This window comes from Osmerus eperlanus, chromosome 22, assembly GCF_963692335.1.
Source record: "Osmerus eperlanus chromosome 22, fOsmEpe2.1, whole genome shotgun sequence".
Classification (NCBI taxonomy): Eukaryota; Metazoa; Chordata; class Actinopteri; order Osmeriformes; family Osmeridae; genus Osmerus; species Osmerus eperlanus.
The window spans coordinates 956,531-979,193 of NC_085039.1; the positions used below are offsets into that span (position 1 = coordinate 956,531).

General features: G+C 43.3%; 3 protein-coding genes across 3 annotated transcripts in view; 2 read left to right on the forward strand and 1 right to left on the reverse strand.

The window, feature by feature from the left end:
• The window catches only part of LOC134008503 (zinc finger protein 260-like), a 67,120-nt gene extending 65,790 nt beyond the window's left edge, over window positions 1-1,330 (reverse strand). Inside the window, 1 exon segment of the mRNA XM_062447913.1 lies at window positions 1,199-1,330. The gene's annotated coding sequence lies outside the window, so the exon portion shown is untranslated.
• Window positions 1,331-6,586: 5,256 nt separating this feature from the next.
• LOC134009128 (uncharacterized protein K02A2.6-like) lies at window positions 6,587-10,393 on the forward strand. Its single transcript, XM_062448851.1, is given in 3 exon segments — window positions 6,587-7,118; window positions 7,253-7,673; window positions 7,675-10,393. Coding segments are annotated over 3 exon segments (3,672 nt in total).
• A 7,175-nt stretch (window positions 10,394-17,568) lies between these two features.
• Window positions 17,569-21,373, forward strand: LOC134009130 (uncharacterized protein K02A2.6-like). The gene is given in 3 exon segments (XM_062448852.1): window positions 17,569-18,100; window positions 18,233-18,653; window positions 18,655-21,373. Coding segments are annotated over 3 exon segments (3,672 nt in total).
• Window positions 21,374-22,663: the final 1,290 nt, after the last annotated feature.

Here is a 22,663-nt window from a genome sequence, read left to right on the forward strand (position 1 = left end):
AATTATCATTACCTGTGGTTTCAAACCAGTGTTGCTCACTGCAACGCTGTAGCCTACGCGAGACACACTACAAAAACATCTACACAGCTGTTTAGGAAGTCAAACGGCGACAACATGTTCGGCACTCCCCTTACTTAACCCTTGTGTTATCTTCGGGTCATTCTGACCCATCAGTCATTGTGACCCACCGTCGTATTGCGACAAATTTACCTCATACAAAAACAAAGTGAAGCATTTTCTTTTAACTGTCGGGCTGTCTCAGACCCCCCACATTGGAATGGTTAAAAGAAAATTATTTGTATTTGTTTTTGTATTGGGTAAAATTGGGTAAACACAACGATGGTTCGTTATGAACCTTTGGGTCATGTGACCCGAAGGCAGCACGAGGGTTAAATCAAAAGTCTTTCAATAGGTGAAACTATCTGACTACTAACCTGAACTTCATTGCCACAGCCTAAACTTTGTCAATCTGTTCATGAAAATAATTAATTTCAGCCTAAAACGTACAACGGAACATTAAATCGAATTCAACCAACGCAATCGCTACGAAGACAAACACAGCAGTAGTCTAGTACTGTACTGTAATTTACCGGGGCAGCTTCTCCACGCAGGGCTATATCGCATTTTGCGTTGTTACTGACAATGATCGCTACCAGTGAGCTTTTTATGAATGAGCGATTTTCCACTAAATAAATGTCAAGCTTATTTACGGGGGGGCATATTTTCAGTTAGCAGATGGTAACTGTTTGAATCGCGATTCCATCTTCTACTGCCGGTAACGTCGTAGAATAATCTTCAAAGGGGGTTCTTTATTAATGAATGAATGCAATATAAGTAGGCTAAATGCCTGAAAATATCACGAGAAGGGAAAAACTTAAAAGGACGTTTAAGTCATAGAGATTAGGTCAATTTTTACACCGGTCGTATTTTGAGTTGTAAATGAGTAGCAAAAAAAAAGATGCTTTTAAATATATCTAATCTTTATAAATAATAAGTATGCATTTTATATAAAATATACAGAAATATCAGTTGTAAAAATGTCATTCAAAAACGGACCCCTGTGCAACCGACACAAGCAAACACACCCTACAATTTCCCCAGAAATTGTACCCTCTCTAGTTTACTTAATCATAACCTATTATGAACTGACAGTAAATCCTTCACTCTCCAACATGTGAATAAACAACATTGTACTGACCTTTACAAAACTCTGGTTTCACCATCAGCCTCCTCTCTGTGCTCCATCTGGTTCTGTGTGTCTGACAGTACTGCTGACAGTCTGATCACCTGTAGTGCTTCCTTGTACTAATATGATCTCAACCATGAAGATTCCTCTTACTGCTGTTGTTATTGTTACTGTTCATGGAACATTCTGTACATATTTGAATGTGTCACACCCACATACACACACTCATACACACTTCTGTTTGGACCAGTTGATCCGGTTTGGAGTCTCATTACTGGAACTGACTTCTGTAAGGGTGCATGCATGCCAAAACAGGATGGGAGAAAGGCATAGGTGTGAAGGAGAAAGGGGGAGGTGTGAAGGAGAAAGGGGGAGGTGTAGAGGAGGAAAGAGGAGGTAAAGGAGACAGGGGGTGAGGAGGAGAGAGTGGGAGGATTTGATCCTGGTTAAGGTGTGTTGACTCGCACTTGCATTTGCACCTTCTTCTCAACCTGAATCTTGACGGGAAGGAGAGCGAGATAGAGAAAAAGATAGAGAATGTACACTGTATATGTTTGAATGTGTTTGTATCAGTGTACTATATATGTAAATATCTGTGTGTGTGGGTGGAGTGTGAGTGGAAGAATGTACAGTGAATGTAGTACCACACTGTGTGGTGTGTGTGTGTATGTATGTGTATGGAGGTTTATATAATATACAATGCTTTTTTTTGGCAATATTTGAAATATCTCTTAAGCTGCCAATAAAGCACTTAAAGTGTTTTAATAAAGAGTGAAAGAAATAGAGGGGAAGTGAGAAAGGGAGAGGGTGGGAGAGAGAGAGAGAGAGGGGGGGGTGTGAGAAGGAGAGGGAGGGAGAGAGAGTGTTTTCCATTATTGTGTGTGGAAGCACTAATAAGTGGTTCACATGGAGATACCTGAGGGCAGCCTGTGTGATTTGGTCTAGGTTTTAAGAAGCCCTGAGGGCAGCCATATAATGTGCATATGGTAGGTGTCTGATTCCAGTATCTCAATAGAGAGTAGAGAGGTTCTAGGAGTTAGTGAGGGAAGTCACAGCTTTTAAAGAGGCCTGCTTCTCAGCTGGAACAGGGAGCTGGACATTTTTATACTTAGCTTTTTATCAACATATCAACTGCACCTCAAATTCAGGCACTGCTTTAGAATCCTCAGATTCAAAACAGCATGAGCTACAGACACCAAAGGCCACAGAATGAACATGTCACCTCTGACATATATGATAGTGAAAGATGTATCAAAACTTATATCATATCAAAACTTATCAAAACCAGGTGGAATTCTGTCAGATCCAAACAATTTGTCTTTTCATTTCAATTCTGATGGCTCACCTGTGTACATCTTCCACATGTTCAATATGGCCAATACAGCTGCGTCTGAACAAGCTCCCTCCCAGAATGAGATTCAGAAGGGAGTGCTTGCGCGTCTTTGGTTTGGTGCTCAAGAGAAACTCTGTCCATTTTTCTATGACCCTTTGTTGATCAGGCCAAAACACTGGCATCCAAAGGTCTTGGAGAAAACCTGGAATATGTGTGAACAGCAAAATTGTTGGACTATGTGGTTGTGTAGATGTAAAGGCAGAGCAGCCATGCAAAACACTACACAGTTGAATGAGTACTTTGGTTTTGGCTTCTGTTTACATCCTGGTACTCCTGGTAGTAGAGAAACAGGTGACGTACACTGTGCTGCTACAGAACATCCTGACAGAGAGGCAAAGAACATGCTGGAAGATACATAGCAAGCAGTAGCACATGCCATGCTGATATAGGGTGGGCTTTGATCCAGACTAGATGAATGATGTCTTACTTAGTGTCATTATACAGCTCGCAGAGGTTCTTCTGAACAGAAGTGATCAACCCTGCTACATGAGGGTGCTGAAACAACAGGATCAAGGATATAAAGCCACCACACCTAATAACACGACTACCCAGACCCCCTGCAGAGTTCAAGTCCTGGAAAGCCTCACAGTGGCGAGCATGGCTCCATTTCTACAGCTTGCCAGTCCTGAACCCAGCTATGTGAAGCACCCAGGCCTTCTGGTGTCAGCAGTATTTCTACTTCTGAAAGAGAACGTCCCCTTGCAGGAAATTAACAAAGCAAATAACATGCTGTTCCAGTTTGTGACAAGATTTCAGTTACTGTCTGGGGAAGCATCCATGACATGTCATGTACACCTGCTAACTCACCTTGCAAAGTCAGTACGACTGTGGGGGCCACTCAAGGCACACTCAGCATTTGCTCACACTGGTTCATGGAACAACGTGTGTAGCTCTGCAGATTTTTAACACATTCCTGTTGCACAGAGCAATACCACTCTTCACCACAAGGTGTGCAGTTAGTGAGCAAGTTGACCAATTCATATCAAAATCAACAAATTCAAAAAAACAAAATCAAATTCATATCAGAATCCGAATCAGAAAGGGGTTTAATCGCCATGAGTTTGCACAGACAAGGAATTTACTTTGGCAGGAAGGTGCATACATACAACATATAGGAGTAAATCTTAAATAAGTGGTTCAAGTTTAAACTATACTAACGGTACAAAGTCTAACTAATTAATACTAACTAATACTAAGGGGAAGGTATGTAAAATACAAAATAAAGTACAAAGTAGCAGTGATATACAATAAACATAAAAACAAGCTGTCAAGGTGTCATTGTGCAGGTAGTGTTAAAGTCTGTGCGAGCCCTTGGCCTTGTTGAGTAGGCCAGTGGCAGATGGATAGATATTGTATTATTGAGAATACAATAATGTGTGCTTTGCCTTCGGCAAGGGCACAACCTTTGTTCTCTCACATATATATTTATTATTATTATTTATTTTTGCCCCCCTAAGTCTCAGTCAATATTTGGACTACATAGACAACCTAGGTGTCAAAGGTTTCGTATTGGTAGCGATTGAGTTGCTTGTATTTGTATTTACCCTCCGTTGCACGGTTTAGGCTCAAGTTAAGTTTTTGTGGCGAAAAGTGAAGCTAACGGTGGCTAATTTGCTAGCCACAGTCACTGACGTTACTAACGTCACGAAAACACGCGTGACTACCTGTAGCAGAACATTCGTTTCGCAGTCAACATTTGTATTTTAATACAAACTCAATACAAGTGCAATTTGCTGTTGTCTTTGGTGATATGATGGTGATATGTATAGTCAAAATACAAAGAAGAAAATAAGGCAGTACCATTGCCCAAACTATTTCAATTGTAGTACAAATTCTGGTATGCATGGTCTTCCAACAGATTTTTAGTTCAAAACTGAAAACAGAACGATAACATTACTCATTAATGTGAGGGGGCACTCAGGCCCAGTGTCTGTGCCTCTGCTGGGAAGGGGTAAGGGGGCACTTAAGCCTGGGCTGCCTCCCTGCTGATCCTCTTAACAGTGATTCCTCTAGCATCTATCCTTTCCTGCAAGGACCACACCAAACAAGATGCCAACAAACAAAAACTAGACATTTAGATATATTTATATCAACCCACATTTTACTAACTGATGAATGAAATCCATAACTACTCACCAAAGATGTTCTAGTTCTTATATTTCACACTCCTCCTAGCTGCTTCCATGAGTTTCCTATTAGACAGGAACCTGTGGTACATCTCTGTGCATCCCTCTGAAAGGTTGATGCAGACCTGGAGTTCTGCCTTGACTGAGTCTATCTCTAGACGATTCCTTTCATTTCTCCATACTGTGGTCATCATTGAGAAAACTCTCTGTGTGCACATTACTGCATGCGATTGAGAATATGTAGGCACTAATGATCCTCAGATTCTTTAGAGGGACATCAGACTGAGTAAAGAGTTTTAAGTACCTCTCCACACTGCTCAGATTCTCGAACTCTGCAGAGCCACTGAGAATCTTTTCAACAAAGCCATATTCTTCATATAGTCCATCCATGTCAATATCTGACAACTTACAGGCATGTACTGCTTCAGAGAATTTCTCAAAGGGGACTGTACCTTTTAGACTCAATTGACCCATTTGGCTGTGAAAGCTATGTTCAGAGAAGTCATATCTGTCACTGAGGTACTTCATGGCCCTTTCATAGACAACAGTAAAGTCAGCCTTACATTTCTTGGCTACATCTGGAGTAAGCTCTTTGAGCTTGTTGTTGACAGTGAAGCCAAAAAACGTGTCCCTCTGTCTTCTCTCAAGATGGCCTTTCAGATCACACATGAGCTGGTAATCTGAGATGATGCAACAAGCTTTTGTTTCCAGTGTCTCTATACAGTCAGTGAATAGCTTCAAAACATGACTGAGGAAGAAAAAGTGAATCTCATGCACATCACAGGCATGTTCCTCGCCAAAACATGCCCATAGCACTTTGGGACATTCATCCTCTCCTAAACTCCTGAAGTAACTGGTGAGAGGTTCCCAGTATTTTGCTATTCTGTCAACTGCTGGAAGTAATGACAACCACCTTGTCACAACATGTCGCAAAAGATTGCAGTTATGCATTTCCAAAAATTCACAAAATTATTTTAGCTGTGCTGTCCTTCTGGCTGAGATGCTGAAATGGCTATAGACCTTGAGCACAATATTTTCAACTTCAATATCCATTTTTACTGCTGCAAATTTGGATGCATTGTGCAATACGTGAGCAAGACAATTAGCAGAATTTGTCATTTTGAGCCAGTTTAAGTTTCTGATAGACACTCTTGTGTTTCACATAGTTCACACTCGCATTGTCTGCTGTGTAAGCAGGCACTTTTTTCAAATCTAGACCAGCTGCGTCTAGCTTTGCGAGTAACTGGCTGGCTATTGCTTCAGACGTCTCATCGCTATCCTTGTAGAAGTCGAGCAACAGATTTTGCACTCCCTTCTCAAAATTAAAATATCTCAGGAGTATTGGAAAGCACTTAGTTGCACCCTTGTTCGATGCATCACTCGCTATCGAAAAATGCAGATTGTTTTCTTTTATGTAATCCACGTGTGTGTGTGTACGGAGTATGGGGCTAATACATTTTCACACAATGCTTGTGCTTTGGTTCTGCCTAGGGTCACACCTTTAGCTACCACGAGTGTGGTATCGTGATCATCTGGTTCATATAGATACTATTGCAATACCACCCCACTCCAGCAGGAGGTACAGTTAACCCTGAAGGTCAAGACCTTGACAGTAGATTAAGCAGTCCCAACCTGAGTGATGTCTGTCATCTACAACCTCTGTGAGTTCTTATATTAAATACTGAACATGATCATCTGGATTGAATCCTCATTTAATGGACACTACGTTATCACATATTGGCGACGAGGATACTGGATAGAGAAAAAAAGGGCCTGATTGAAGTCGGATGCGTCGGGATGACCGCAGGTGGCAGACGGTAGGAACGTGCAAAGTGCTATTGGACTGGAGGTAACGAGCAAAACGGAAAGATGACTACGATGATGATAGGCACCCTGTCAACTTTTGATGCAAAAGAGCAGACTTGGGAAGAGTACTGCGAGGTTCTTGATCAGTTTTTTGAAGCTAATGGGATCGATGATGGAGAGAAACAGAGGGCTATCCTAATCAGCGTGGTCGGTCCATCAACGTACAAGCTCATGAGAAACCTGGTGAGTCCTGATAAGCCATCTGCGAAAACAGTCGATCAGTTAAAACAAGTAATCAAAGAGCACTTCAATCCTAAACCAAGCGAGATGGTGCAGAGATATGTGTTTGACTCGCGTTCACGTCAGCCTACGGAATCTGTGAGTGCATATGTAGCGGAGCTCAGACGACTAGCTCATGACTGTAACTTTGGCACTACACTGGAGCAAAGGTTAAGAGATCGTCTTGTGTGCGGTATGAATGACGACCGGATTCAAAGACGTCTGCTCTCCGAAATAGACCTGACGTTTGAAAAAGCATTTAAGATAGCAGTAGCTGCAGAAACTGCAAGTAAAAATGCCCAAGACCTACAAACGGCGGCCGTAGCATGTAACAGCATGAAAACGGAGGGAAATGAGACAAGAGGAGAATGGAGAAACAAAGAGAGAGATTGTTATCGTTGTCACGGAAGGCACAGTGCAGCCGAATGTAGATTTAAAGATGTCATTTCTGCGGGAGAGTAGGGCACATCGCTAAGGCTTGTAGGAATAAAAGTAAGGATGATGCCCGTCCCAGTGAAACCAAAGCACACAGAGCAGAGCGGCGCGCACGCTTTCAACCCCGTCCACACAGGTCACACAACGTGTGTGAGAGACAAAATGATGATGATAGCTCTGATGACGAAGAAGCATTCATACTGGCATGCCTGAATACAGAAACTTCCATGCAGAGAATTAAACCATTCGAAGTCAACGTGGAAGTGAATAAAAAGAAAGTACACTTCAAAATAGACACAGGATGCAGTGTGAGCATTATGAATGACAATAAATTCAATGAGATGTGGAAAGAAAAGAAACGCCCCAAATTAAATGAAAGCAAAATGTCTCTGAAGTCATACACGGGAGAAAAAATCAAAGTAGTGGGAGTTTCTGAAGTAAAAGTAAACTGCTCAGCAAATTAAGACATTACCCCTAGTGGTGGTGAAGGGCACTGGACCTAGCTTGTTAGGTAGAGGCTGGCTGGAGGCTTTAAAGCTCAAGTGGGATGAAATTAAACATGTAAAAACAGATGCACATGAGCTACAGGAAGTACTGTCAAAGCATGAGGATGTTTTCAAAAAAGAACTAGGCATGTTAAAAGGCAAGAAGGCAACAATCCGTGTGTCTGCGAATGCCCGTCCAAAGTTCTATAGGCCCCGCTCAGTTCCGTATGCCATGAGGGCGAAAGTAGAAGAGGAGATAGATAGGCTCCTGAAAGAGGACATCATAACACCTGTCAAATACACTGAGTGGGCAGCGCCAATTGTTCCGGTGTTGAAGCCGGAGGGCTCCATTAGAATATGTGGCGATTACAAACTAACAGTAAACAGCGCCTCCTCACTAGAGCAATACCCTATTCCTCGTGTAGAAGACCTGTTCAATACACTGGCAAGAGGGACACGGTTCTCCAAACTTGATTTAAGCCACGCCTATCAGCAGATCGTGATGGATGATGACTCCAAGAAATACCTAACGATAAACACACACAGAGGCCTTTTCACCTACAATAGGCTCCCATTCGGAGTTTCATCTGCTCCAGCCATATTTCAGAGAACAATGGAGAGTTTGTTGCAAGGCCTGCCCGGAGTAGCTGTTTACCTTGACGACATTTTACTGACTGGAAGAGACACTGTAGAGCATTTGAGCACGCTGGAGGAGGTACTCAGGCGACTGGAAGAGGCAGGACTGCGACTGCGCAGAAGCAAGTGTGCATTCTTGCAAGACCAGGTTGAGTACTTGGGTCACAAGATTGATGCTGAAGGCCTGCACCCAGTGCTGAGCAAGGTAACAGCCATCGAGGAAGCTCCACCTCCAACCACAGTGACTGAGCTGAAAGCATATCTTGGCCTTTTAAACTACTATAATAAGTTCCTTCCTAATCTCGCCACACGTCTAGCACCATTACACAGATTGTTAAGAAAAGACATTCAGTGGACTTGGAAGAAAGAACAAGAAGATGCGTTTTGTTTGTCTAAACAGCTGCTGAAATCAGCACAAGTCCTGGCTCACTATTCAGCAGACAAAGAACTTGTGCTGGCATGCGACGCCTCACCGTACGGAGTCGGCGCCGTGCTGTCACACATCATGGAAGACGGAAGTGAAAAACCCATAGGCTTCATGTCACGCACACTGACACCAGCTGAACAGCGTTACTCACAGCTCGACAAGGAGGGGTTAGCCATCATATTCGGAATCAAGCGATTTCACAAGTATATCTATGGACGAAGATTCACGATCAGCACTGATCACAAGCCATTGATCTCGCTTTTCCATGAAAAGAAGCCGGTGCCACAGATGGGGTCACCAAGAGTGCAACGGTGGGCAATACTTCTGAGAGCGTACGAGTACAATATGGTGTACAAGCCAGGCAAAGACCACGCAAACGCAGACGCATTGAGCAGGCTACCACTGCCACACATTGAAGAGGAGGATGACACAGGACAGGTCCTCATGCTGGATGTGGTGGAAGACCCACCAATCACAACAGCCCAAGTGAAGCAGTGGACTGCGAAAGATGAAATATTATCACAAGTGCTGTTGTGGTGTTTGCATGGCTGGCCAAAGGAGGTGGCTTCAATGTTCAAGGCCTACAGCCAGAGAAGGCTTGAACTCAGTGTCAGAGATGGATGTGTGCTCTGGGGAGCGAGAGTGGTTGTTCCAAAGAAGGGGAGGGCCACCCTTTTAAAACATCTACACTACACACACCCAGGCATCTCCAGGATGAAGGGCTTGGCACGTTCATACGTGTGGTGGCCAGGTATGGATGCTGACATAGAAAGAGAAGTACAGTCCTGCCACACATGCCAGGAAAACAGAAAGGCTCCAGCTGCAGCTCCTCTCCATCCCTGGGAGTGGCCAGAGACACCCTGGAGTAGATTGCATGTTGATTATGCCGGCCCTCACTTAGGCAGGATGTTTCTTATCGTGATCGATGCGCACTCAAAATGGCTTGATGTGTATCCAACAAGTAATGCAACAAGCCAAGTCACCATTGAAAAACTCAGACAGTGCTTTAGCACACATGGCCTGCCTCAGACAATAGTATCGGACAATGGCACATGCTTCACAAGCCAAGAGTTTGAATCATTCCTGAAACAGAATGGTATACAGCACATAACATCTGCACCCTTTCACCCGGCATCAAATGGCCTAGCCGAAAGAGCCGTGCAAACGTTCAAACAAGGAATTAAGAAAACAAAAGGAGATACTTTGGAAACCAAAATAGCAAGATTTCTGTTCAATTACAGAATAACACCCCAAAGTACGACTGGCTTGTCTCCAGCTGAAATGCTGATGTCTAGGAGACTGCGGTCCACACTGGATCTTCTGCTGCCCGATGTGAAGTCAAAGATTCAAAAGAAACAACTCAAACAGAAAGCACAACATGACTTACACGGCAAATGGAGAAGCTTCTCTCCTGGTGACGACGTGTACATCCGAAACTATGGTCACGGACCAAGGTGGGTCCCAGCCGTCATTGAGATGAACACAGGGCCTGTCTCCTACACAGTGCAGACAGGAGATGGACGCGTCATGAGACGTCACGTGGACCATATCCGTAAACGTCACGCGTCGATGACAGAGACATCCATGCCTGACATTATCACAACGAGTCTTCATAAATAAGTTTCTCAACTTTTGCGCTGCAGTCTAAACTCCTATAAGAGTGGTGATGTTTTACAGTATGAAATAATTTTGTCAGCTCAGCAGCGGTCGTTTTATCATCCGCTGTTGTTTTCGGAGCAAAAAACGATGTCAACGAAGAGTGCCCGGCAGAACTAGTGTTATCTTTGTGCCTTTCTGTAGCAGCATGCCGCTCTACAGCCCCTTTCCCCTTACTACTCACGTCTATGTCAATATGACAGAGTTTACAGAAGGCATGGAATTGGTCTTTGCTGCTCTTACTGACAAAGGGGAGTTCTGAACTCCACGTATGGTTGAAGGAGGTCTTTCTCTTCGGCATCTGAAAGCCTACTGAATAATTGGCACTGTCTGAAGCCCGCACGAGTGCTAAATTGCGACGGTGGGCAGGAAAGGTCAAAAAGGAGGACAAAAGGGCGAAAAGACGGACACGCAACAGCGGTCCGGACAAAAGGCTGGAAAACTTTGTGATGTGAAACACAATTGTGAAATGTAATGTACAATATTAGCTGATATTATTAAGGAAGTAGGCCGTACAGCCGCTCCCATAACGCGCACTACGCGCTGTGCGTAGGGCACCAAGTCCTGAGGGGGCACCAACAAATTGCCACCTCAAAAATCATCATAGTACTAATAATTATAATGCCGATATTATATCAGTATATAAATATTAGGCACCTTTTAGGCATGTATATCACAAAACAGGCAGAACAAGAGATATATTTAATTGCTCAAAAAAAGTTATGATGGTGTACAACGTTCGTTGTAGGATTTATGACATTACATTACAAGTAAACGATTTGTTGGTGAAATTATCATTACCTGTGGTTTCAAACCAGTGTTGCTCACTGCAACGCTGTAGCCTACGCGAGACACACTACAAAAACATCTACACAGCTGTTTAGGAAGTCAAACGGCGACAACATGTTCGGCACTCCCCTTACTTAAATCAAAAGTCTTTCAATAGGTGAAACTATCTGACTACTAACCTGAACTTCATTGCCACAGCCTAAACTTTGTCAATCTGTTCATGAAAATAATTAATTTCAGCCTAAAACGTACAACGGAACATTAAATCGAATTCAACCAACGCAATCGCTACGAAGACAAACACAGCAGTAGTCTAGTACTGTACTGTAATTTACCGGGGCAGCTTCTCCACGCAGGGCTATATCGCATTTTGCGTTGTTACTGACAATGATCGCTACCAGTGAGCTTTTTATGAATGAGCGATTTTCCACTAAATAAATGTCAAGCTTATTTACGGGGGGGCATATTTTCAGTTAGCAGATGGTAACTGTTTGAATCGCGATTCCATCTTCTACTGCCGGTAACGTCGTAGAATAATCTTCAAAGGGGGTTCTTTATTAATGAATGAATGCAATATAAGTAGGCTAAATGCCTGAAAATATCACGAGAAGGGAAAAACTTAAAAGGACGTTTAAGTCATAGAGATTAGGTCAATTTTTACACCGGTCGTATTTTGAGTTGTAAATGAGTAGCAAAAAAAAAGATGCTTTTAAATATATCTAATCTTTATAAATAATAAGTATGCATTTTATATAAAATATACAGAAATATCAGTTGTAAAAATGTCATTCAAAAACGGACCCCTGTGCAACCGACACAAGCAAACACACCCTACAATTTCCCCAGAAATTGTACCCTCTCTAGTTTACTTAATCATAACCTATTATGAACTGACAGTAAATCCTTCACTCTCCAACATGTGAATAAACAACATTGTACTGACCTTTACAAAACTCTGGTTTCACCATCAGCCTCCTCTCTGTGCTCCATCTGGTTCTGTGTGTGTCTGACAGTACTGCTGACAGTCTGATCACCTGTAGTGCTTCCTTGTACTAATATGATCTCAACCATGAAGATTCCTCTTACTGCTGTTGTTATTGTTACTGTTCATGGAACATTCTGTACATATTTGAATGTGTCACACCCACATACACACACTCATACACACTTCTGTTTGGACCAGTTGATCCGGTTTGGAGTCTCATTACTGGAACTGACTTCTGTAAGGGTGCATGCATGCCAAAACAGGATGGGAGAAAGGCATAGGTGTGAAGGAGAAAGGGGGAGGTGTGAAGGAGAAAGGGGGAGGTGTAGAGGAGGAAAGAGGAGGTAAAGGAGACAGGGGGTGAGGAGGAGAGAGTGGGAGGATTTGATCCTGGTTAAGGTGTGTTGACTCGCACTTGCATTTGCACCTTCTTCTCAACCTGAATCTTGACGGGAAGGAGAGCGAGATAGAGAAAAAGATAGAGAATGTACACTGTATATGTTTGAATGTGTTTGTATCAGTGTACTATATATGTAAATATCTGTGTGTGTGGGTGGAGTGTGAGTGGAAGAATGTACAGTGAATGTAGTACCACACTGTGTGGTGTGTGTGTGTATGTATGTGTATGGAGGTTTATATAATATACAATGCTTTTTTTTGGCAATATTTGAAATATCTCTTAAGCTGCCAATAAAGCACTTAAAGTGTTTTAATAAAGAGTGAAAGAAATAGAGGGGAAGTGAGAAAGGGAGAGGGTGGGAGAGAGAGAGAGAGAGAGGGGGGGGGGGTGTGAGAAGGAGAGGGAGGGAGAGAGAGTGTTTTCCATTATTGTGTGTGGAAGCACTAATAAGTGGTTCACATGGAGATACCTGAGGGCAGCCTGTGTGATTTGGTCTAGGTTTTAAGAAGCCCTGAGGGCAGCCATATAATGTGCATATGGTAGGTGTCTGATTCCAGTATCTCAATAGAGAGTAGAGAGGTTCTAGGAGTTAGTGAGGGAAGTCACAGCTTTTAAAGAGGCCTGCTTCTCAGCTGGAACAGGGAGCTGGACATTTTTATACTTAGCTTTTTATCAACATATCAACTGCACCTCAAATTCAGGCACTGCTTTAGAATCCTCAGATTCAAAACAGCATGAGCTACAGACACCAAAGGCCACAGAATGAACATGTCACCTCTGACATATATGATAGTGAAAGATGTATCAAAACTTATATCATATCAAAACTTATCAAAACCAGGTGGAATTCTGTCAGATCCAAACAATTTGTCTTTTCATTTCAATTCTGATGGCTCACCTGTGTACATCTTCCACATGTTCAATATGGCCAATACAGCTGCGTCTGAACAAGCTCCCTCCCAGAATGAGATTCAGAAGGGAGTGCTTGCGCGTCTTTGGTTTGGTGCTCAAGAGAAACTCTGTCCATTTTTCTATGACCCTTTGTTGATCAGGCCAAAACACTGGCATCCAAAGGTCTTGGAGAAAACCTGGAATATGTGTGAACAGCAAAATTGTTGGACTATGTGGTTGTGTAGATGTAAAGGCAGAGCAGCCATGCAAAACACTACACAGTTGAATGAGTACTTTGGTTTTGGCTTCTGTTTACATCCTGGTACTCCTGGTAGTAGAGAAACAGGTGACGTACACTGTGCTGCTACAGAACATCCTGACAGAGAGGCAAAGAACATGCTGGAAGATACATAGCAAGCAGTAGCACATGCCATGCTGATATAGGGTGGGCTTTGATCCAGACTAGATGAATGATGTCTTACTTAGTGTCATTATACAGCTCGCAGAGGTTCTTCTGAACAGAAGTGATCAACCCTGCTACATGAGGGTGCTGAAACAACAGGATCAAGGATATAAAGCCACCACACCTAATAACACGACTACCCAGACCCCCTGCAGAGTTCAAGTCCTGGAAAGCCTCACAGTGGCGAGCATGGCTCCATTTCTACAGCTTGCCAGTCCTGAACCCAGCTATGTGAAGCACCCAGGCCTTCTGGTGTCAGCAGTATTTCTACTTCTGAAAGAGAACGTCCCCTTGCAGGAAATTAACAAAGCAAATAACATGCTGTTCCAGTTTGTGACAAGATTTCAGTTACTGTCTGGGGAAGCATCCATGACATGTCATGTACACCTGCTAACTCACCTTGCAAAGTCAGTACGACTGTGGGGGCCACTCAAGGCACACTCAGCATTTGCTCACACTGGTTCATGGAACAACGTGTGTAGCTCTGCAGATTTTTAACACATTCCTGTTGCACAGAGCAATACCACTCTTCACCACAAGGTGTGCAGTTAGTGAGCAAGTTGACCAATTCATATCAAAATCAACAAATTCAAAAAAACAAAATCAAATTCATATCAGAATCCGAATCAGAAAGGGGTTTAATCGCCATGAGTTTGCACAGACAAGGAATTTACTTTGGCAGGAAGGTGCATACATACAACATATAGGAGTAAATCTTAAATAAGTGGTTCAAGTTTAAACTATACTAACGGTACAAAGTCTAACTAATTAATACTAACTAATACTAAGGGGAAGGTATGTAAAATACAAAATAAAGTACAAAGTAGCAGTGATATACAATAAACAGAAAAACAAGCTGTCAAGGTGTCATTGTGCAGGTAGTGTTAAAGTCTGTGCGAGCCCTTGGCCTTGTTGAGTAGGCCAGTGGCAGATGGATAGATATTGTATTATTGAGAATACAATAATGTGTGCTTTGCCTTCGGCAAGGGCACAACCTTTGTTCTCTCACATATATATTTATTATTATTATTTATTTTTGCCCCCCTAAGTCTCAGTCAATATTTGGACTACATAGACAACCTAGGTGTCAAAAGTTTCGTATTGGTAGCGATTGAGTTGCTTGTATTTGTATTTACCCTCCGTTGCACGGTTTAGGCTCAAGTTAAGTTTTTGTGGCGAAAAGTGAAGCTAACGGTGGCTAATTTGCTAGCCACAGTCACTGACGTTACTAACGTCACGAAAACACGCGTGACTACCTGTAGCAGAACATTCGTTTCGCAGTCAACATTTGTATTTTAATACAAACTCAATACAAGTGCAATTTGCTGTTGTCTTTGGTGATATGATGGTGATATGTATAGTCAAAATACAAAGAAGAAAATAAGGCAGTACCATTGCCCAAACTATTTCAATTGTAGTACAAATTCTGGTATGCATGGTCTTCCAACAGATTTTTAGTTCAAAACTGAAAACAGAACGATAACATTACTCATTAATGTGAGGGGGCACTCAGGCCCAGTGTCTGTGCCTCTGCTGGGAAGGGGTAAGGGGGCACTTAAGCCTGGGCTGCCTCCCTGCTGATCCTCTTAACAGTGATTCCTCTAGCATCTATCCTTTCCTGCAAGGACCACACCAAACAAGATGCCAACAAACAAAAACTAGACATTTAGATATATTTATATCAACCCACATTTTACTAACTGATGAATGAAATCCATAACTACTCACCAAAGATGTTCTAGTTCTTATATTTCACACTCCTCCTAGCTGCTTCCATGAGTTTCCTATTAGACAGGAACCTGTGGTACATCTCTGTGCATCCCTCTGAAAGGTTGATGCAGACCTGGAGTTCTGCCTTGACTGAGTCTATCTCTAGACGATTCCTTTCATTTCTCCATGCTGTGGTCATCATTGAGAAAACTCTCTGTGTGCACATTACTGCATGCGATTGAGAATATGTAGGCACTAATGATCCTCAGATTCTTTAGAGGGACATCAGACTGAGTAAAGAGTTTTAAGTACCTCTCCACACTGCTCAGATTCTCGAACTCTGCAGAGCCACTGAGAATCTTTTCAACAAAGCCATATTCTTCATATAGTCCATCCATGTCAATATCTGACAACTTACAGGCATGTACTGCTTCAGAGAATTTCTCAAAGGGGACTGTACCTTTTAGACTCAATTGACCCATTTGGCTGTGAAAGCTATGTTCAGAGAAGTCATATCTGTCACTGAGGTACTTCATGGCCCTTTCATAGACAACAGTAAAGTCAGCCTTACATTTCTTGGCTACATCTGGAGTAAGCTCTTTGAGCTTGTTGTTGACAGTGAAGCCAAAAAACGTGTCCCTCTGTCTTCTCTCAAGATGGCCTTTCAGATCACACATGAGCTGGTAATCTGAGATGATGCAAAAAGCTTTTGCTTCCAGTGTCTCTATACAGTCAGTGAATAGCTTCAAAACATGACTGAGGAAGAAAAAGTGAATCTCATGCACATCACAGGCATGTTCCTCGCCAAAACATGCCCATAGCACTTTGGGACATTCATCCTCTCCTAAACTCCTGAAGTAACTGGTGAGAGGTTCCCAGTATTTTGCTATTCTGTCAACTGCTGGAAGTAATGACAACCACCTTGTCACAACATGTCGCAAAAGATTGCAGTTATGCATTTCCAAAAATTCACAAAATTATTTTAGCTGTGCTGTCCTTCTGGCTGAGATGCTGAAATGGCTATAGACCTTGAGCACAATATTTTCAACTTCAATATCCATTTTTACTGCTGCAAATTTGGATGCATTGTGCAATACGTGAGCAAGACAATTAGCAGAATTTGTCATTTTGAGCCAGTTTAAGTTTCTGATAGACACTCTTGTGTTTCACATAGTTCACACTCGCATTGTCTGCTGTGTAAGCAGGCACTTTTTTCAAATCTAGACCAGCTGCGTCTAGCTTTGCGAGTAACTGGCTGGCTATTGCTTCAGACGTCTCATCGCTATCCTTGTAGAAGTCGAGCAACAGATTTTGCACTCCCTTCTCAAAATTAAAATATCTCAGGAGTATTGGAAAGCACTTAGTTGCACCCTTGTTCGATGCATCACTCGCTATCGAAAAATGCAGATTGTTTTCTTTTATGTAATCCACGTGTGGATTCACACACGTGTGAATCCACGTGTGGTATGGGGCTAATACATTTTCACACAATGCTTGTGCTTTGGTTCTGCCTAGGGTCACACCTTTAGCTACCACGAGTGTGGTATCGTGATCATCTGGTTCATATAGATACTATTGCAATACCACCCCACTCCAGCAGGAGGTACAGTTAACCCTGAAGGTCAAGACCTTGACAGTAGATTAAGCAGTCCCAACCTGAGTGTTGTCATCTACAACCTCTGTGAGTTCTTATATTAAATACTGAACATGATCATCTGGATTGAATCCTCATTTAATGGACACTACGTTATCACATATTGGCGACGAGGATACTGGATGGAGAAAAAAAGGGCCTGATTGAAGTCGGATGCGTCGGGATGACCGCAGGTGGCAGACGGTAGGAACGTGCAAAGTGCTATTGGACTGGAGGTAACGAGCAAAACGGAAAGATGACTACGATGATGATAGGCACCCTGTCAACTTTTGATGCAAAAGAGCAGACTTGGGAAGAGTACTGCGAGGTTCTTGATCAGTTTTTTGAAGCTAATGGGATCGATGATGGAGAGAAACAGAGGGCTATCCTAATCAGCGTGGTCGGTCCATCAACGTACAAGCTCATGAGAAACCTGGTGAGTCCTGATAAGCCATCTGCGAAAACAGTCGATCAGTTAAAACAAGTAATGAAAGAGCACTTCAATCCTAAACCAAGCGAGATGGTGCAGAGATATGTGTTTGACTCGCGTTCACGTCAGCCTACGGAATCTGTGAGTGCATATGTAGCGGAGCTCAGACGACTAGCTCATGACTGTAACTTTGGCACTACACTGGAGCAAAGGTTAAGAGATCGTCTTGTGTGCGGTATGAATGACGACCGGATTCAAAGACGTCTGCTCTCCGAAATAGACCTGACGTTTGAAAAAGCATTTAAGATAGCAGTAGCTGCAGAAACTGCAAGTAAAAATGCCCAAGACCTACAAAAGGCGGCCGTAGCATGTAACAGCATGAAAACGGAGGGAAATGAGACGAGGAGAATGGAGAAACAAAGAGAGAGATTGTTATCGTTGTCACGGAAGGCACAGTGCAGCCGAATGTAGATTTAAAGATGTCATTTCTGCGGGAGAGTAGGGCACATCGCTAAGGCTTGTAGGAATAAAAGTAAGGATGATGCCCGTCCCAGTGAAACCAAAGCACACAGAGCAGAGCGGCGCGCACGCTTTCAACCCCGTCCACACAGGTCACACAACGTGTGTGAGAGACAAAATGATGATGATAGCTCTGATGACGAAGAAGCATTCATACTGGCATGCCTGAATACAGAAACTTCCATGCAGAGAATTAAACCATTCGAAGTCAACGTGGAAGTGAATAAAAAGAAAGTACACTTCGAAATAGACACAGGATGCAGTGTGAGCATTATGAATGACAATAAATTCAATGAGATGTGGAAAGAAAAGAAACGCCCCAAATTAAATGAAAGCAAAATGTCTCTGAAGTCATACACGGGAGAAAAAATCAAAGTAGTGGGAGTTTCTGAAGTAAAAGTAAACTGCTCAGCAAATTAAGACATTACCCCTAGTGGTGGTGAAGGGCACTGGACCTAGCTTGTTAGGTAGAGGCTGGCTGGAGGCTTTAAAGCTCAAGTGGGATGAAATTAAACATGTAAAAACAGATGCACATGAGCTACAGGAAGTACTGTCAAAGCATGAGGATGTTTTCAAAAAAGAACTAGGCATGTTAAAAGGCAAGAAGGCAACAATCCGTGTGTCTGCGAATGCCCGTCCAAAGTTCTATAGGCCCCGCTCAGTTCCGTATGCCATGAGGGCGAAAGTAGAAGAGGAGATAGATAGGCTCCTGAAAGAGGACATCATAACACCTGTCAAATACACTGAGTGGGCAGCGCCAATTGTTCCGGTGTTGAAGCCGGAGGGCTCCATTAGAATATGTGGCGATTACAAACTAACAGTAAACAGCGCCTCCTCACTAGAGCAATACCCTATTCCTCGTGTAGAAGACCTGTTCAATACACTGGCAAGAGGGACACGGTTCTCCAAACTTGATTTAAGCCACGCCTATCAGCAGATCGTGATGGATGATGACTCCAAGAAATACCTAACGATAAACACACACAGAGGCCTTTTCACCTACAATAGGCTCCCATTCGGAGTTTCATCTGCTCCAGCCATATTTCAGAGAACAATGGAGAGTTTGTTGCAAGGCCTGCCCGGAGTAGCTGTTTACCTTGACGACATTTTACTGACTGGAAGAGACACTGTAGAGCATTTGAGCACGCTGGAGGAGGTACTCAGGCGACTGGAAGAGGCAGGACTGCGACTGCGCAGAAGCAAGTGTGCATTCTTGCAAGACCAGGTTGAGTACTTGGGTCACAAGATTGATGCTGAAGGCCTGCACCCAGTGCTGAGCAAGGTAACAGCCATCGAGGAAGCTCCACCTCCAACCACAGTGACTGAGCTGAAAGCATATCTTGGCCTTTTAAACTACTATAATAAGTTCCTTCCTAATCTCGCCACACGTCTAGCACCATTACACAGATTGTTAAGAAAAGACATTCAGTGGACTTGGAAGAAAGAACAAGAAGATGCGTTTTGTTTGTCTAAACAGCTGCTGAAATCAGCACAAGTCCTGGCTCACTATTCAGCAGACAAAGAACTTGTGCTGGCATGCGACGCCTCACCGTACGGAGTCGGCGCCGTGCTGTCACACATCATGGAAGACGGAAGTGAAAAACCCATAGGCTTCATGTCACGCACACTGACACCAGCTGAACAGCGTTACTCACAGCTCGACAAGGAGGGGTTAGCCATCATATTCGGAATCAAGCGATTTCACAAGTATATCTATGGACGAAGATTCACGATCAGCACTGATCACAAGCCATTGATATCGCTTTTCCATGAAAAGAAGCCGGTGCCACAGATGGGGTCACCAAGAGTGCAACGGTGGGCAATACTTCTGAGAGCGTACGAGTACAATATGGTGTACAAGCCAGGCAAAGACCACGCAAACGCAGACGCATTGAGCAGGCTACCACTGCCACACATTGAAGAGGAGGATGACACAGGACAGGTCCTCATGCTGGATGTGGTGGAAGACCCACCAATCACAACAGCCCAAGTGAAGCAGTGGACTGCGAAAGATGAAATATTATCACAAGTGCTGTTGTGGTGTTTGCATGGCTGGCCAAAGGAGGTGGCTTCAATGTTCAAGGCCTACAGCCAGAGAAGGCTTGAACTCATTGTCAGAGATGGATGTGTGCTCTGGGGAGCGAGAGTGGTTGTTCCAAAGAAGGGGAGGGCCACCCTTTTAAAACATCTACACTACACACACCCAGGCATCTCCAGGATGAAGGGCTTGGCACGTTCATACGTGTGGTGGCCAGGTATGGATGCTGACATAGAAAGAGAAGTACAGTCCTGCCACACATGCCAGGAAAACAGAAAGGCTCCAGCTGCAGCTCCTCTCCATCCCTGGGAGTGGCCAGAGACACCCTGGAGTAGATTGCATGTTGATTATGCCGGCCCTCACTTAGGCAGGATGTTTCTTATCGTGATCGATGCGCACTCAAAATGGCTTGATGTGTATCCAACAAGTAATGCAACAAGCCAAGTCACCATTGAAAAACTCAGACAGTGCTTTAGCACACATGGCCTGCCTCAGACAATAGTATCGGACAATGGCACATGCTTCACAAGCCAAGAGTTTGAATCATTCCTGAAACAGAATGGTATACAGCACATAACATCTGCACCCTTTCACCCGGCATCAAATGGCCTAGCCGAAAGAGCCGTGCAAACGTTCAAACAAGGAATTAAGAAAACAAAAGGAGATACTTTGGAAACCAAAATAGCAAGATTTCTGTTCAATTACAGAATAACACCCCAAAGTACGACTGGCTTGTCTCCAGCTGAAATGCTGATGTCTAGGAGACTGCGGTCCACACTGGATCTTCTGCTGCCCGATGTGAAGTCAAAGATTCAAAAGAAACAACTCAAACAGAAAGCACAACATGACTTACACGGCAAATGGAGAAGCTTCTCTCCTGGTGACGACGTGTACATCCGAAACTATGGTCACGGACCAAGGTGGGTCCCAGCCGTCATTGAGATGAACACAGGGCCTGTCTCCTACACAGTGCAGACAGGAGATGGACGCGTCATGAGACGTCACGTGGACCATATCCGTAAACGTCACGCGTCGATGACAGAGACATCCATGCCTGACATTATCACAACGAGTCTTCATAAATAAGTTTCTCAACTTTTGCGCTGCAGTCTAAACTCCTATAAGAGTGGTGATGTTTTACAGTATGAAATAATTTTGTCAGCTCAGCAGCGGTCGTTTTATCATCCGCTGTTGTTTTCGGAGCAAAAAACGATGTCAACGAAGAGTGCCCGGCAGAACTAGTGTTATCTTTGTGCCTTTCTGTAGCAGCATGCCGCTCTACAGCCCCTTTCCCCTTACTACTCACGTCTATGTCAATATGACAGAGTTTACAGAAGGCATGGAATTGGTCTTTGCTGCTCTTACTGACAAAGGGGAGTTCTGAACTCCACGTATGGTTGAAGGAGGTCTTTCTCTTCGGCATCTGAAAGCCTACTGAATAATTGGCACTGTCTGAAGCCCGCACGAGTGCTAAATTGCGACGGTGGGCAGGAAGGGTCAAAAAGGAGGACAAAAGGGCGAAAAGACGGACACGCAACAGCGGTCCGGACAAAAGGCTGGAAAACTTTGTGATGTGAAACACAATTGTGAAATGTAATGTACAATATTAGCTGATATTATTAAGGAAGTAGGCCGTACAGCCGCTCCCATAACGCGCACTACGCGCTGTGCGTAGGGCACCAAGTCCTGAGGGGGCACCAACAAATTGCCACCTCAAAAATCATCATAGTACTAATAATTATAATGCCGATATTATATCAGTATATAAATATTAGGCACCTTTTAGGCATGTATATCACAAAACAGGCAGAACAAGAGATATATTTAATTGCTCAAAAAAAGTTATGATGGTGTACAACGTTCGTTGTAGGATTTATGACATTACATTACAAGTAAACGATTTGTTGGTGAAATTATCATTACCTGTGGTTTCAAACCAGTGTTGCTCACTGCAACGCTGTAGCCTACGCGAGACACACTACAAAAACATCTACACAGCTGTTTAGGAAGTCAAACGGCGACAACATGTTCGGCACTCCCCTTACTTAAATCAAAAGTCTTTCAATAGGTGAAACTATCTGACTACTAACCTGAACTTCATTGCCACAGCCTAAACTTTGTCAATCTGTTCATGAAAATAATTAATTTCAGCCTAAAACGTACAACGGAACATTAAATCGAATTCAACCAACGCAATCGCTACGAAGACAAACACAGCAGTAGTCTAGTACTGTACTGTAATTTACCGGGGCAGCTTCTCCACGCAGGGCTATATCGCATTTTGCGTTGTTACTGACAATGATCGCTACCAGTGAGCTTTTTATGAATGAGCGATTTTCCACTAAATAAATGTCAAGCTTATTTACGGGGGGGCAT